A 13,248-nucleotide genomic window follows, 5' to 3' on the forward strand; every position below is an offset into this window, starting at 1 on the left:
GGTGTTCTTTATAGTTCATGGTGAAGTAACTCGGAGGACAGTGATGGTGGAAGACAAATTAGTTGATGGTTCATCCTTAGCCTCTGGAAAGGGTCCCATAAAAGGATCCACGTCTTCCGGACGCCCTAACCGTGATGATCGCCCCAACTGTGATGATCGCTTCAACCGTGATGATCGTTTCACTTACTGTAAGAGGTCTGGTCACACCAAAGAGTACTGTTTCAAACTTTATAGAAGGGAAAACGTCCTTAGACGTATGAGCAGGTCCAAAGGTGCTCCGCACAACGCGCAAATCACACAACTTTTGACATGGAGAATGATGGTGAAGTCCCACCTGTACTACCAGCAGAAGATGTCCCTAGCCTTAGCAAAGCATAATTGGAGCGTTTAAGAGCTTTTATGGACTCATTGAGTAAGCTCTCTGGTTCTTGTTCTCTCACAATGACTGGTAAGAGTTCTACCTTCTTATCTCTTAATGCTTTGAGTCCTGAAAATGACTAGATTAATTATTGACTTTGGTGCTACAGATCATATGACACCTCACCCCTCACATTTATCTTCTTATTCCACTTATCCTGAAAAACATTATATCACTGTTGCTAATGGTCCCAAAACCAGATTACGAGATGTGGTAACATTCACCTTAGTCCATCTATTCCCTTAAAGCGTGTGCTTCATGTCCCAAAGATTTCTAACAATATTTTGTCCATCCATAAACTCACTCGAGACTTGAACTGTAATGTAACCTTTTTCCACTCTCATGGTGTTTTTCAGGATCTTGCCATGGGACAGATAATTGGGATTGCTAAGGAACAGGACGGGTTATACTGTCTGCAGCACAAGGAAAGCAAGTATCATCAGACGAGTTCAGAGTCCTAGAATACTTGTCAAATATGGTTGCGGCACAAGCATCTTGGGCATCCTCCTTTTTGTATTCTTAGGACCATGTTTCCCCATTTATTTTCAAAAGTGTTAGTCGAATCTTTTCATTATGATGTTTGTCAGTTTTCTAAGCATCATCGTTCAACTTTTCTTCCTAGTAATAATAAATGTGCTCAACCTTTTGATCTTATTCACTCTGATATGTGAGGACCTTCGTCCATTTCTAATGTTTCTGGGGCAAAATGGTTTGTTACTTTTATTGATGATTGTACACGGATTACATGGGTTTTTCTTATGAAAGATAAGTCTGAGGTGTTTCAATTATTTGTTAACTTTTTTCACATGATTAGAACACAGTTTGAGAAACCTATTAAGAGGTTAAGGTCAGAAAATGAGAAAGAGTATGTTAACAAGAATTTTTCTGAATTTCTTACAAAAAAAATGGTGTTGTTCATGAGTTGACTTGTGTTGACACCCCACAACAAAATAGGATTTCTGAAAGGAACAATCGTCATCTTCTTGAAGTCACTCGAGCTTTACTCTTTCAAATGAATGTTCCTAAGTTTTAATGGGGGGAAGTTGTCTTGACTGCTGCTTATTGAATTAATAGGTTACCTTCTAGAATTTTATCTAGTGTTAGTCCTGTGCATGCTATGACTAGCTTCTTTCCGTCTGTGCCCATTAAGTTAGGTCTTCAGAGTCGTGTATTTGGTTGTTTCGCCTTTGTCCATGTTCATGGTCATCATCGGGGTAAGTTAGATTCTCGGGCTATTAAGTGTATCTTTATAGGATATGCCTCAGATAAAAAAGGATACAAGTGTTATCATCCTCCTAGTCGTCATGTCTATATATCCATGGATGTTACTTTTCTAGAATCAGAGTCTTTTTATCTCAATCCTCAGCTTCAGGAGGGAATACTCAGGAAGATGAGTCTCCAGAATTGTCTGTTATTCCTCTTCTACGGGATCCCTTGATGCCTTCCTCCATTCCTATCACTGAGGACAGTGATGATGACGAAAATGGTCCTGAACTAGTACCAGATCAGAATGATGACAATGGTCCCGAAGTAGTACCAGATCAGAATAATGTTGACAGGTTCAGGATAAAGTACCAACGGAAAGTAAAACCCGTCCTGATCCAACAACAAGTCCAATTGTCTGATCCTGAGGTAAGTGTTCCGAACCCTGAGCCTAGTAATTCCTATGAGCATAACCTTGATGACTTACCTATTGTCTTACGAAAAGGAAAACGTTCTTGTGCCAAGTACCCTATATCCCAGTTTGTGTCTACTCGCAATCTTTCTGTGCAGCATCAGAGTTTTATTTCAGCTATTGATTCTATTAGAGTCCCTACATCAGTACAAGAAGCATTAAAAGATAAGAACTGGATTCAAGCCATGAATAAAGAGATGCATGCACTGGACAAAAATGGCACTTGGGAGATTGTTGAGAAGTCAAATGACAAAAGGACAGTAGGTTACAGGTGGATATATACCGTGAAGTATCGATCTGATTTCACACTTGACAGGTATAAGGCAAGGCTAGTTCTAAAGGGATACACCCAGACTTATGGAATTGATTATGAAGAGACATTTTCTCCAGTAGCAAAAATGAACACCGTAATGATCATTCTTTCCTTAGCAGCTCACTTTGACTGGGAGTAGCAATATTTTGATGTTAAAAATGCTTTCTTGCATGGAGATTTGGAGGAAGAGGTGTATATGGAGATTCCACCGGGGTATGACCCTACTTCAGGAAGAAATAGGGTGTGAAAACTGAAGAAGGCCCTATATGGGCTCAAACAGTCACCCCGAGCTTGGTTTGGGAGATTCACTAATGTTATGGTGTCCCTGGGTTGTAAACAAAACCAAGATGATCATACCCTCTTTATCAAACATACTCGAAATGGTAAACTCACACTTCTGTTAGTCTATGTAGACGATATGATCATTGTAGGTAATGATGAACTTGAGAAGCAGAATCTAAGGAAAGAGTTGGCAGCCCAATTTGAAATGAAGGACCTTGGAAAGTTGAAATATTTCCTAGGTATGAAGGTGGCATACTCGAAGCAAGGGATTTTCATATCTCAAAGAAAGTATGTCCTTGATCTTCTCAAAGAGACTGACAAATTGGGTTGTAAGCCCATTGGAGTGCCTATAGAGGAAAACCACAAGATTGGAAGTAGTGAGGAGGACCTTAGGGTTGGTAAGGCTCAATATCAGAGACTTGTGGGGAAGCTCATTTATCTATCTCACACTAGGCCTGACATAGCTTATCCTATTAGTGTTGTCAACCAATTCATGCATGACCCACAGGAGAAACACTTACAGGCTGTGGATAGAATCTTGCAGTATCTGAAGGCAAGTTTAGGGAGAGGTGTTCTATTAAAGAAGAGTGAGCAGTTATCTATGGAGGTTTATACTGATGCAGATTATGCAGGATCAATTGTTGACAAGAGATCCACTACAGGATATTGTATGTTCTTGGGTGTAAATTTAGTTACATGGAGGAGCAAGAAGCAGAATCTAGTTGCCAGATCAAGCGCAGAGGCAGAGTTCAGAGCCATGGCTCAAGGAGTTTGTGAACTTTTGTGGATGAAGATCATACTGGATGATTTGAAAATAAAGTATGAAGCTCTCATGAGACTCTTCTGTGATAATAAATCTTCCATTAGTATTGCTCACAATCCAGTCCAACACGACATAACAAAGCACATAGAGATAGACCGACACTTCATCAAAGAGAAATTGGATAGTGGTCTTATATCTACACAGTACGTCCCCTCAGGACTTCAGTTGGCTGATGTGCTCACCAAAGGACTTCCCTTGGAGCAGTTTCGAGAGCTTACTTGCAAGCTGGGAATGATAGATATCCATTCACCAGCTTAAGGGGGTTGTAAATAAGGAATTAATATAAGAATTATTTATTAGAAGATTATATTCAGTATTAGGAGATTTATTCTCTTATTAGGAGATTGTGTACATAATTAGTTATTTCCTTATTTAGGATTAGTTTTCTTCTATATAATGTAATTACCCTTTGTATTCTGATCAAGAAATAATAATACAATTTCTCCTACTTTCTAGTCGGACCAATGACTAGAGCAAGAGCAAAGAAAGTTAAGGAGGCCTTGCAGCAAGTTGTAGCAACAATTCTTGAAGGTGCTCCTAGTTTGGAGGACATGAAGCCTAAAATGGTTCATTGCATCATTCCAATGGAAGACCCTTGATACTATGTGGTCTGCCACCATCTTTTGATTTTGAATTCTGTCCAGTCTTTGAGTCTGTTTTCTTTTTCTCATATCTCGAGTTATAGATATCTTTTTTCAGGTGATTCTTGGGTCTAAATCGAAGTTTGGAAAGTCCTCTTTAGCCTCTTTTTGAAATCACGCAATTCCGAGTTCTCTGGCTCGAGTTACATCGAATCCTAATACGATCTGAAAATTCAAAGAGGCTTATTTCAGAACCTCATCAGGTGGTATTCAGAGCTTTGTTCTAGTGTTGGAATTGGAAGATTTTATCTCAACCTTTTGGGTGATTGTGTGCGCAAATTCTGGTAAAATTCTGTGACACTTTCTGTTTCCTTCATGAATCGGTGCGTAATCTTTCCTTGTTGCACTTTCAAGTGAGCTGGTTTATTTTTTATTTTTTCCTATCCTAATAGTATCATATATTTATGTGGTGATCTTAACCTGTTCGTACTTTGATGTGTTTGGACTGAAATATGATAATTTATGTCAATTGTTGTGCTGATCATAAAAACCACATCTGAATCAATAGATAAAATTGTGGTGATCGAAGAAAAAAAAGGACTGGTTCTTGAAGTTCACATTTCCAGCCATATCAATTCTCTTTGGATATTAAAAATTATAGAGGCTTGGTATCAGTCATTAGCTCTTTTCTTTTGTCTTCTTGTTCCTTTATCAATTTGAAACTTAGTTAATTGGCTGCACTGATTTGCTCTTGTGGGGTTCTAATTGACATTGTTTCTTGATTCTTCAAACCAATCAGACTATTCTAGTGCTTCCTTATAATTACGCAGCACTTGTGCTTCCCATTGTTTTTTCTTCTATCTGTGCAATATAATTGGGTCTTCTTGTTCCTCTTCATACACTGTGCAGAGTCTATTCCAGTTACAAATTCAGATTGTGGGATTCTTGGTTGGTTGTGATTCATTTAAGGACCCAAAGAGACTATGAGCCTAGCTACAAGCCTACAAGGCTACAACCCTAATTTTCGTTTAAGAATATAATATGGGGAAAAGTGCAAAATTCTAAAAAGGTACAATTTATATTGGAGCAACCAGTTTTGTACAAAAGAGACGTATATAAAATATATTATGATATATATTTGATTTAGCCAACACTAGTAATATTAACACCTCAAGCATGGGCGGACATATATATGAATCCAAATCTGTTGAATCAATCATGTTATGATGTTCTACACCCTAGGTCTTTCTGTTACTTCATCCGGCTTATGTTCTTCATGTAGCATTCAGACCGAATGACTCTATGAAATTACGTCGCTACTTCCACTTAGTACGGGTAACGTAGGAGACATCTCTATTTTTTCCAGAGGAATCCCTTAGAATTATCCTTAACTGACTATTTCCTTTATGAAATAAGAGAAATTAATAATGAGGATTCCCTCAATTGTTAAAAGACTTGATCATGCCATTTTCACCATCTAACTATTGATTTAATTATCTTTTATTTATTTAATTATTAAACACACAAAACTAAATAGTGAGATGATGAAACTTGGAGCCGGGATCCTCTCAAGTGTAAAAAAACTTGAGAGTGTCAAGTTTTACCATCTCACCATTAACTTTTGTGTTGTGTAGATAATAAATGAAAAATAAAATAAAATAAAATTAATGGTGAGATGATGAAACTTGACACTCTCAAGTTTTTTTACACATGAGAGGATCCAAGTTGACATCAAGTTTTCTTGCAATTGAGAAGATCTGTCTCATCATGGCACAAATAACAATTAAAGACCATGGAGTCACCCATTTTCAAGCATAATTGATAACTTCAGGATCCGGTATTGACACTTCCTTGCTTATTTCCTGCAAAATATTGATCTAGTCATGGTTTCACCTTAAAATTATAAGAAATTGAACAATTTTGTTCCCGCATAGACAAATTAAACTATACCTCTTGATATTATTGAACAGGCTGTTGAACCCACTTGTAGGGCCATTTTTGTAGGAGGCAGCATCCGTGAGCATCTTCACATTGTTGTTTGGAAGCAATGGCATATCACAGGCAGCTTTGGATTCTTTAGTTGAATATATGTCCGGAAGAGATGGTATTTCACATGCAGCTTTGAATTTAATATTATTGGGTCCTGAAAGTTAGTAACTAATGAGTAACAGGTCATGCATGGACAAAATTTGCCAAATTGCGCTAAACTAAAGGATGTGTTGCTGTAATTTTGAATTTAAGAATATTTTTTTGCGCACGCTCTAAGGATATCTCCGGCTAACTCGCACTTGTCGTCATTGTAGTCCATCGTTTCGAGTTGTTGGATGAAAATCAAATGACTCGGATTTCAAGTTGTCTAATCTTCAACCAACTGCTTCAAATGACTACCAGAGTGACTTCATGCATAGATTTTTTATTGTAGGAAATCGTAATTGACACCTAAAGATCATTGAAATAGGTTTTATCACTCCCAATAAAGCTTTTTCATACACGACCAAGGACCAAACATATACTTTAAGGATGAATTTGGATAAACATGCAAGGAAAACACAATTAAACTTCTGTTCTATAAAGAAGAACTTAATGCAATAACACTGAATCACATCATTTCATTGATACGAACTTTCTTTAAATGCAATAACACTGAAAAAAGAAAAATGATAAAAATTCTCTAAATAAAAACTAATCAGAAGTAATAACAACTCATTACTTCCTACTTTATTTTACTTGTACTTGAGAAAAGAAACAACTGTGACTGATAAACTCTAACTAGTAGCAAATAATGCATATTCTCAGCACTCCTCTTTGCATTAGTAGCAACAAACTCCAAGTTTCTCTCTTAAGATTTCAAATCTGTCTTAGGCAATCGCTTTGTGAGAAGGTTTGCCAATTGGTTTTCCATCCTACAATACTACAGCAAGACTTCTCCCTTTTGTTGGACTTCGCAGAGAAAATAAAAATTTACATTGATGTGCTTAGTCTTTCCTTGGAAAACTAGATTGCAAGAAATTGAGATTGCGGCTTGGTTATCCACATAAACCTTCATGCTTTCCTTCTGTTCAAGCTGTAAATCAGATATAACTTCCTAATCCATATGGCTTTATTAAATACTTCAGTTGCTGCAATGAACTCCGCTTCTGCAGTAGTTTGAGCTATAATTTCTTGCTTTTTTAGTTCCAGCAAAATACTCTGGAACGAAGTGAAAACAATACCCTGAGGTGCTTTTCATGTCTTCAACAGATCCAACCCAACTCTATCTTAAAAACCATGGAAATTAAAATCCTGGTCTTTCTGAAACATGATTCTATAGTTAACAATCCCCCATATCTTAGCACTCTTTTGCTGCCCCAAGATGTTCTTCACTAGAACAAGGCAATAATATGGAAAGAACACTAACAGCCTGCAAAATATCAGGCCCTGTAGATGTTGGATACAACAAACATGTAGTTAAACCTTTATAAAAAGTCTCTTCCGACTTTACCGGAAGATCTTTGTTACGACCAAGAATCAGAGAGGGAGAAAGAGGAAGAATATCAGAGAGAATAGGGGGATAGAGAAGTGTTTCATTATCACAACTATCAACAACATAACTATTCTACAAGGCCTAAGCCTATTTATATAGGCACCCCTAATATATCGTAACATATCCCTCCCCTTAAAATTTTCCTTGTCCTCAAGGAAACTCGAAAAATCCAATCAACAAAATGAACAACTAAACTAAATGATACAAGACTAAAAAAAAAAATTGACACGGGCTCCAAAACAAGGAAGAGAAAGCAAAAGTAGCAACAATTTCCCTTGTAGCCTAATAGCCTTCTAAATCTAAACCCATAAAGACATGCATCTCTAGGCCTTTGTTTTTGTGTTTCCTGCAAGAGCCACCAGCAGCAGCAAGGCCCAACTCCTTTGAGCAGTTTGGGCTTGGCCCATTCCAATGGGAAAAAGGTTGTCCAACGTTTTCCCTCTCACTTGTTCCATGTCCCTATGCGAAGTCCTCTTCCAACGCTTGCACGACTTGCACCATGCCGCAATATCAAGTTGCCCCCACCACGGAATCAGACCCACCGCCACATCTGGTGGCTTCGCCGGTGGCCTCCTCGCCATCACCATCTTGCAAGAGCCGCCGGTCAAGAAGCTTGGAACTCCACCGTGGACGAACACGTTTGGCGGCTTCGCTGGTGGCCGTGTGGCCAAGACTGGCGGAATGTCTCCGGTCAAGACGCATGGAACAAGGATCACCGTAGCAAGGAGCGAATCTGGTGGTTTCCGCGGCGGTCTTCTCACACCGTCGGATTCAGAATCCTCAACACGAGACCAAACGATGCCGAAGGACATGGAATCGCCGTCGTAATTGCCCAGAACGCCGCTGTGAAGCTCTGAATTCCCAATCTGTGACTCAATTGCGAACCCTAATTTTCCAATTTGGGAATGCACGAACTTGTGAATTTGGGGAAGAAAGAATCTTGATTCACGAGTTTGAAGCAGAACATCGTCAATTTGAGGAAGAACGGTGTCAGTTGGGGAAAGACTGCCGTCAAGAACCGTCGCCGGAATGATTTCGGGAAGTTCGCCGTCGATAACCATCGCCGGCTCGTCCTCCTCCTTCACCATCATCACACATTCCGCCTCTGAGAGCGCCTCTGCGTCACGTTCTGCCTCCGCCGCGAGTCGCTCCGCCGCCGCTGCCGCTTTGGCTTCGTACCGCTCGTACGCCGCCATGTACTGCTCGTATTCGACCATGTGCCGCTCATACGCCGCTGCCGCTTCTTCTCGCAGGCGAACTTCTTCACGTCGGCGAGCTGCTTCATGGGAACGCTTCAGGGATTCATCAAGCCTGTCGAGGGCTTTCCACCAATCTGCATCCATTTTTTCTTTTTTGATTTTCTGGTTCAGGTGCACCGGATCGGTGCTCTGATACCAATGTTACGACCAAGAATCAGAGAGGGAGAAAGAGGAAGAATATCAGAGAGAATAGGGGGATAGAGAAGTGTTTCATTATCACAACTATCAACAACATAACTATTCTACAAGGCCTAAGCCTATTTATATAGGCACCCCTAATATATCGTAACAATCTTGGAGAGTACATGCTCATTCACAATTGCAATTGGGGAGGTATTCAGCCCAAATTTCATCATTTTGAAATGAACTGTATTATTATTTGTCTCATGGGAATCGATGAGTCATATTCCAAAATGAGAGGAGAAATCCTCTTGATTTATCACATCCAACCCATTAATCATGTCTTTTCCTTTGTGGCCTAAGAAGAGAAGCAATGAGAAATAGGTAGCAAGCCCTATTCTACTAAGAGCTCTATAGAATATGTTGTTCAAACTGCTGGAAATTACAAATCAAGTCAACAAGCAAATATACGCCCATCGGTGCATTATTGGCCACAGCAGGGATAAGTCTTGCAAGCTGCAAGGTAGCCATACTAGGCACAATAAAGCAAGAAATTCACAGCAGAACTCAAGTCATCAAGTGACATCAGATTCAACTTCCAAGAGTCCACCTTAACTCATTTACAATTAGTATCTGGATTTGAAGTCCATTTAGTAAACATAGATACCACATGCTTCCATTCCCAAATTTGAAACTTCTTCGACCCAACCTTCCAATAGTTGTATCTGCCATAGGGTCTTTCCAACTAGATACTACATTCATTTCTACCTTTATTCACTTCTCTGTACTTAAAATCACAAATTATTGTAACCATAACCTCAATTTATAACATAAGAGGCTCTTGAGAACAAAAGAGAGAAATTGAGGAATAATTTTGCATAATGCTGTCAATAAAATTTTGTTGAACATTAAGATATATTCTAACAATTCTGTTACATAACATACTGAAGCAGGTACTTGCTCATTGCTATATGGCATACTCTTGCCAAATTTGGTCATGTAGGATTGAGCTCCAATATTATGAAGTTAAGATCGATTGATTCTGATCTATGAAGTATTCAATATCTTCATATAAGAAGGGTGAATTTAAATGTTAATAAAATTATAAACTGATTTTAAAGTTTGAGTTTTGAAGTTGTTCCTAAATTAGACCATGCCATAAAATACATTTGACTATATATGGTAACTGATTTTGACAATACCTTGTTTAATTTCAGAAAACACTTCAGTGAACATGTTAAGAGGGTTGTCTGGTATGAAACCAAGTCTCTTAAGTTGCATGCTAAACTGTTGAGTACCAGAAGATCCAAGGTTTCTGAAAAATTCATTTGAAAGCAAAGCCGCCCGCAATGTTGGAGCCTTGCGTATTTCAAATCCTACAAGAAAATACCTCAAACGATTAAAATAAAGTATAACTAATATTCAAAGCACCCTTAATTTTATCATATTAACCTCTCTAATTCTACACCCGTTGAAAAACCACAGTGAAGACCAAAATCAAAGTGGATAGAAACAACTACTTTTGGCACTGTCCACCATTATTTTGTTCTCACCATTCTTTTTCAAACATGCACTAAAGCTTCCATAAGCCCAAGAAAAATTTGGAAAGTGTGATGTCAAAACTTTCAATTTCAAAATACTATATATATGTTGATTCTCAGAAGTTTATCACCCTTGATATGAACATCTTTTAATCCAATACTTCAAACATTAATACATAGAAGAAAGAATATTCTCCAATAATTGTTATGTACTTTAGTAAGACATGAACAAGTTTAATATGAAATCAACAATAATTGTGCAGTCAAGAACAAAGTCATGATCTAAAGAGAAGATACCTAGATCAAAATGAATTGGCCTACTATCTCCATGGGTTAGCTGCTGCAACTGGCTTTTGATATTCTCTGCGGCCAAGGTTGGAAGTTTCAGCTTGGCTATCCGAAAGTGTTTCTTCTGTGCTGTAGTGTCTGCCATAGTTGAATTCCTTGGGTAAGAAGAAGCACTGAAGACTGACTCTCAGAGAGCCTCAGATGCAGTTGCAGCTGACTTTTTCCACTTTATATGACATTCAAAATTATTACAAAACTATATCACTCCCTTTTAATACTCAATTTTACTTTAAGAACATGTTTAAGGCTATCTCACTAGTTTGTTATCACTAACCAATAAGGCCCTATTGTATTATTCATTCAAGGAAGTTTAGGAGACACTTCAAATAGCATCGAAATAAGGTTTAAAATAACATTTTCACACATATGATTAAAATAATATATTTTCACTTAACCCATATGAAACTGTTGAGCATACAACCAAAATTGAATTACAAATAGGATTAAGCATCATATTGGTCTCTGTCTTTGTGTCGCCGTCTGATCTAGGTCTCTCACCGGAAAAATTATTGTAAATGGTCCTCATCTTTAAAAATTATTTGAAGCGGATCCTCGCCAGAGCCCGGAGCTCCGGCGAGCGCTGATTTGGATCGCTGAGTAGATTAAATTTGCTTATGTGGAAAATAAAAAATTACACAATAGGAAAATAAATTAATTAATGAAGCTGATTTAGATTTTTATTTTTTTCCAATTAAAATTAACAAAAAAAAAGTTTAATTAATGAAAACTTAATTAAAATATTCATCTTCATCATCCATTTAAAACTCAAACCAAATTAATCAGTCTTTCATCTTCACCTTCAACAAACCCAGCCACCCAACAACCACCACCCAGAAACCCACCCCCACCTCCAACAAGCACAACAACCCAGCAACCATTTTCTTCCCTTTATACCAACCACCACAACAGCATCAAATCCACTAAGTTTCTGTCACCATGAACACAATGTTAGATGTCAAACCACCATGAACAAACTTGCAATTCGAGCTAGAATGAAAAAGGGGAGAAAGAGAGATTGACAGAGAAAGAAGAAAAAGAGGCAAAACAAAAGGAAAGAACAATTAGGGAAATTTCTAGGGTTTACCTTCGTCCAGATCGAACCCCCACCTGCAACAAGATTTGTGAACCCCAACCCCACCCCCACCTGCAATTAGATCTGGAACCTCAATAGGATAGTGGGGAAGACATCCCAGACTACCAGTAAAACAAACAGCAGAAACAAAAAAGAAAAAAAAAAAGGGAAAGAAGAAGGGCCAAACAACAGCCGCGCGACACCGGGTCGAATTCAACGGCGGTAGCCGAGGGCCAGGTGGTGCTGTCGTAGGAGCCGATGTAGGCGCAGCGCTTCCAGAGCCACCGCGCGCAGCCGAGCACGAACACGCACTCCACCCCACATGAGACTGACATGGTTTTTGGAGGTTGTGGGGTAATGGGTGTCAAGAAATCGATGAAAGCTTTGAACTTGTGGGGTTGATTGGATTGAAAGTGAGTTGGTAGCTGCAACTGCAATGGTAGGTGGTGGATTTGTTTCAGAGTTTTGTTTCGTGAGACAAAAAAGTGTGTGGAAGCTTAATGACGAGGTTTAGTGAAAAGGTGATGATTTGTTTCTTTTTCTGAAGAAGAAGAACGAAGATGATGATTTCTTTCTTTCTTTTGAAGTGTTTGATGGTAATTTAGGATTTAGGTTAATTTGGGGGGAATTGAAGTTAATTTTGGGGAATTGATTTTGTTAATTAGATTGGGGTTAGATATGTTAATAGATTTTATTTTGGTTCATAGGTTAATTAATATGACATGTTATTTATTTTAATTTTTAATTTTTTTTTAAATCTATGTCAACACACTTAATCTAGTCAGCGTGTCATTTCATCATTCACCGGAGCTCCAGACTCCGGTGAGGACCTGCTTCAAACGATTTACAAAGAAGATGAGCTTTTTCAATAATTTTTCCGGCGAGAGACCTAGTTCAGACGGCAACACAAAGACAGGGACTAATATGATGATTAACCCTTACAAATAAAATAAACACATATATGTGAGGGTCTGTTGTGAGATCCAAGTGGAAGCGTTGGCTATAGGAAGTGGAAGCATTGGCTATATTGAACAAATTACGTTTCTGTAAACAATTCTCGTTAAAGCACATTATGATCGAGAGTGACTCATCTTTAGCAGTTGGGCGGGTGGGGTGAAAATTGTTAAACGACTTGAACTTGATTGATGTTTGCATGGTAGAGGTTGATTGTGTAGGGGAAGTGCATAGCTATAGAAAATTCAACATCCTAGCAGAGTATTTACCTAAGATTGGTTGTGGAAGGGCTCAGCGCCTTCGGAAATTGTTTGATTCTGTAAAATTGGGTTGTAAGTG

At 38.4% G+C, this 13,248-nt stretch overlaps 1 protein-coding gene and 1 long non-coding RNA gene across 3 annotated transcripts; one reads left to right on the forward strand and one right to left on the reverse strand.

Annotated features, from left to right (window-relative positions):
- Positions 1-3,955: 3,955 nt before the first annotated feature.
- On the forward strand, positions 3,956-6,159 carry LOC130738024 (uncharacterized). Its single transcript, XR_009019111.1, has 3 exons — positions 3,956-4,119; positions 4,197-4,436; positions 6,063-6,159. It is a non-coding gene; the product is annotated as an uncharacterized LOC130738024 (long non-coding RNA).
- LOC130738023 (uncharacterized) lies at positions 5,282-12,677 on the reverse strand. 2 transcript variants are annotated; one of them, XM_057589907.1, is made up of 5 exons: positions 11,968-12,677; positions 10,833-11,811; positions 10,197-10,370; positions 6,043-6,235; positions 5,282-5,954 (listed from the first exon to the last, which is right to left on the reverse strand). In XM_057589907.1, exons 2-5 carry the CDS (start codon positions 10,966-10,968, stop codon positions 5,948-5,950), a joined length of 510 nt encoding a protein of 169 aa, XP_057445890.1. In that variant the 5' UTR covers positions 10,969-11,811; positions 11,968-12,677; the 3' UTR covers positions 5,282-5,947. The 2 variants fall into 2 exon arrangements, with proteins under 2 accessions (XP_057445890.1, XP_057445889.1); XM_057589906.1 differs by having other exon boundaries at positions 10,833-11,980.
- Between the last annotated feature and the right edge of the window lie 571 nt (positions 12,678-13,248).

Source organism: Lotus japonicus, chromosome 2, assembly GCF_012489685.1.
Source record: "Lotus japonicus ecotype B-129 chromosome 2, LjGifu_v1.2".
Taxonomy (NCBI): domain Eukaryota; kingdom Viridiplantae; phylum Streptophyta; class Magnoliopsida; order Fabales; family Fabaceae; genus Lotus; species Lotus japonicus.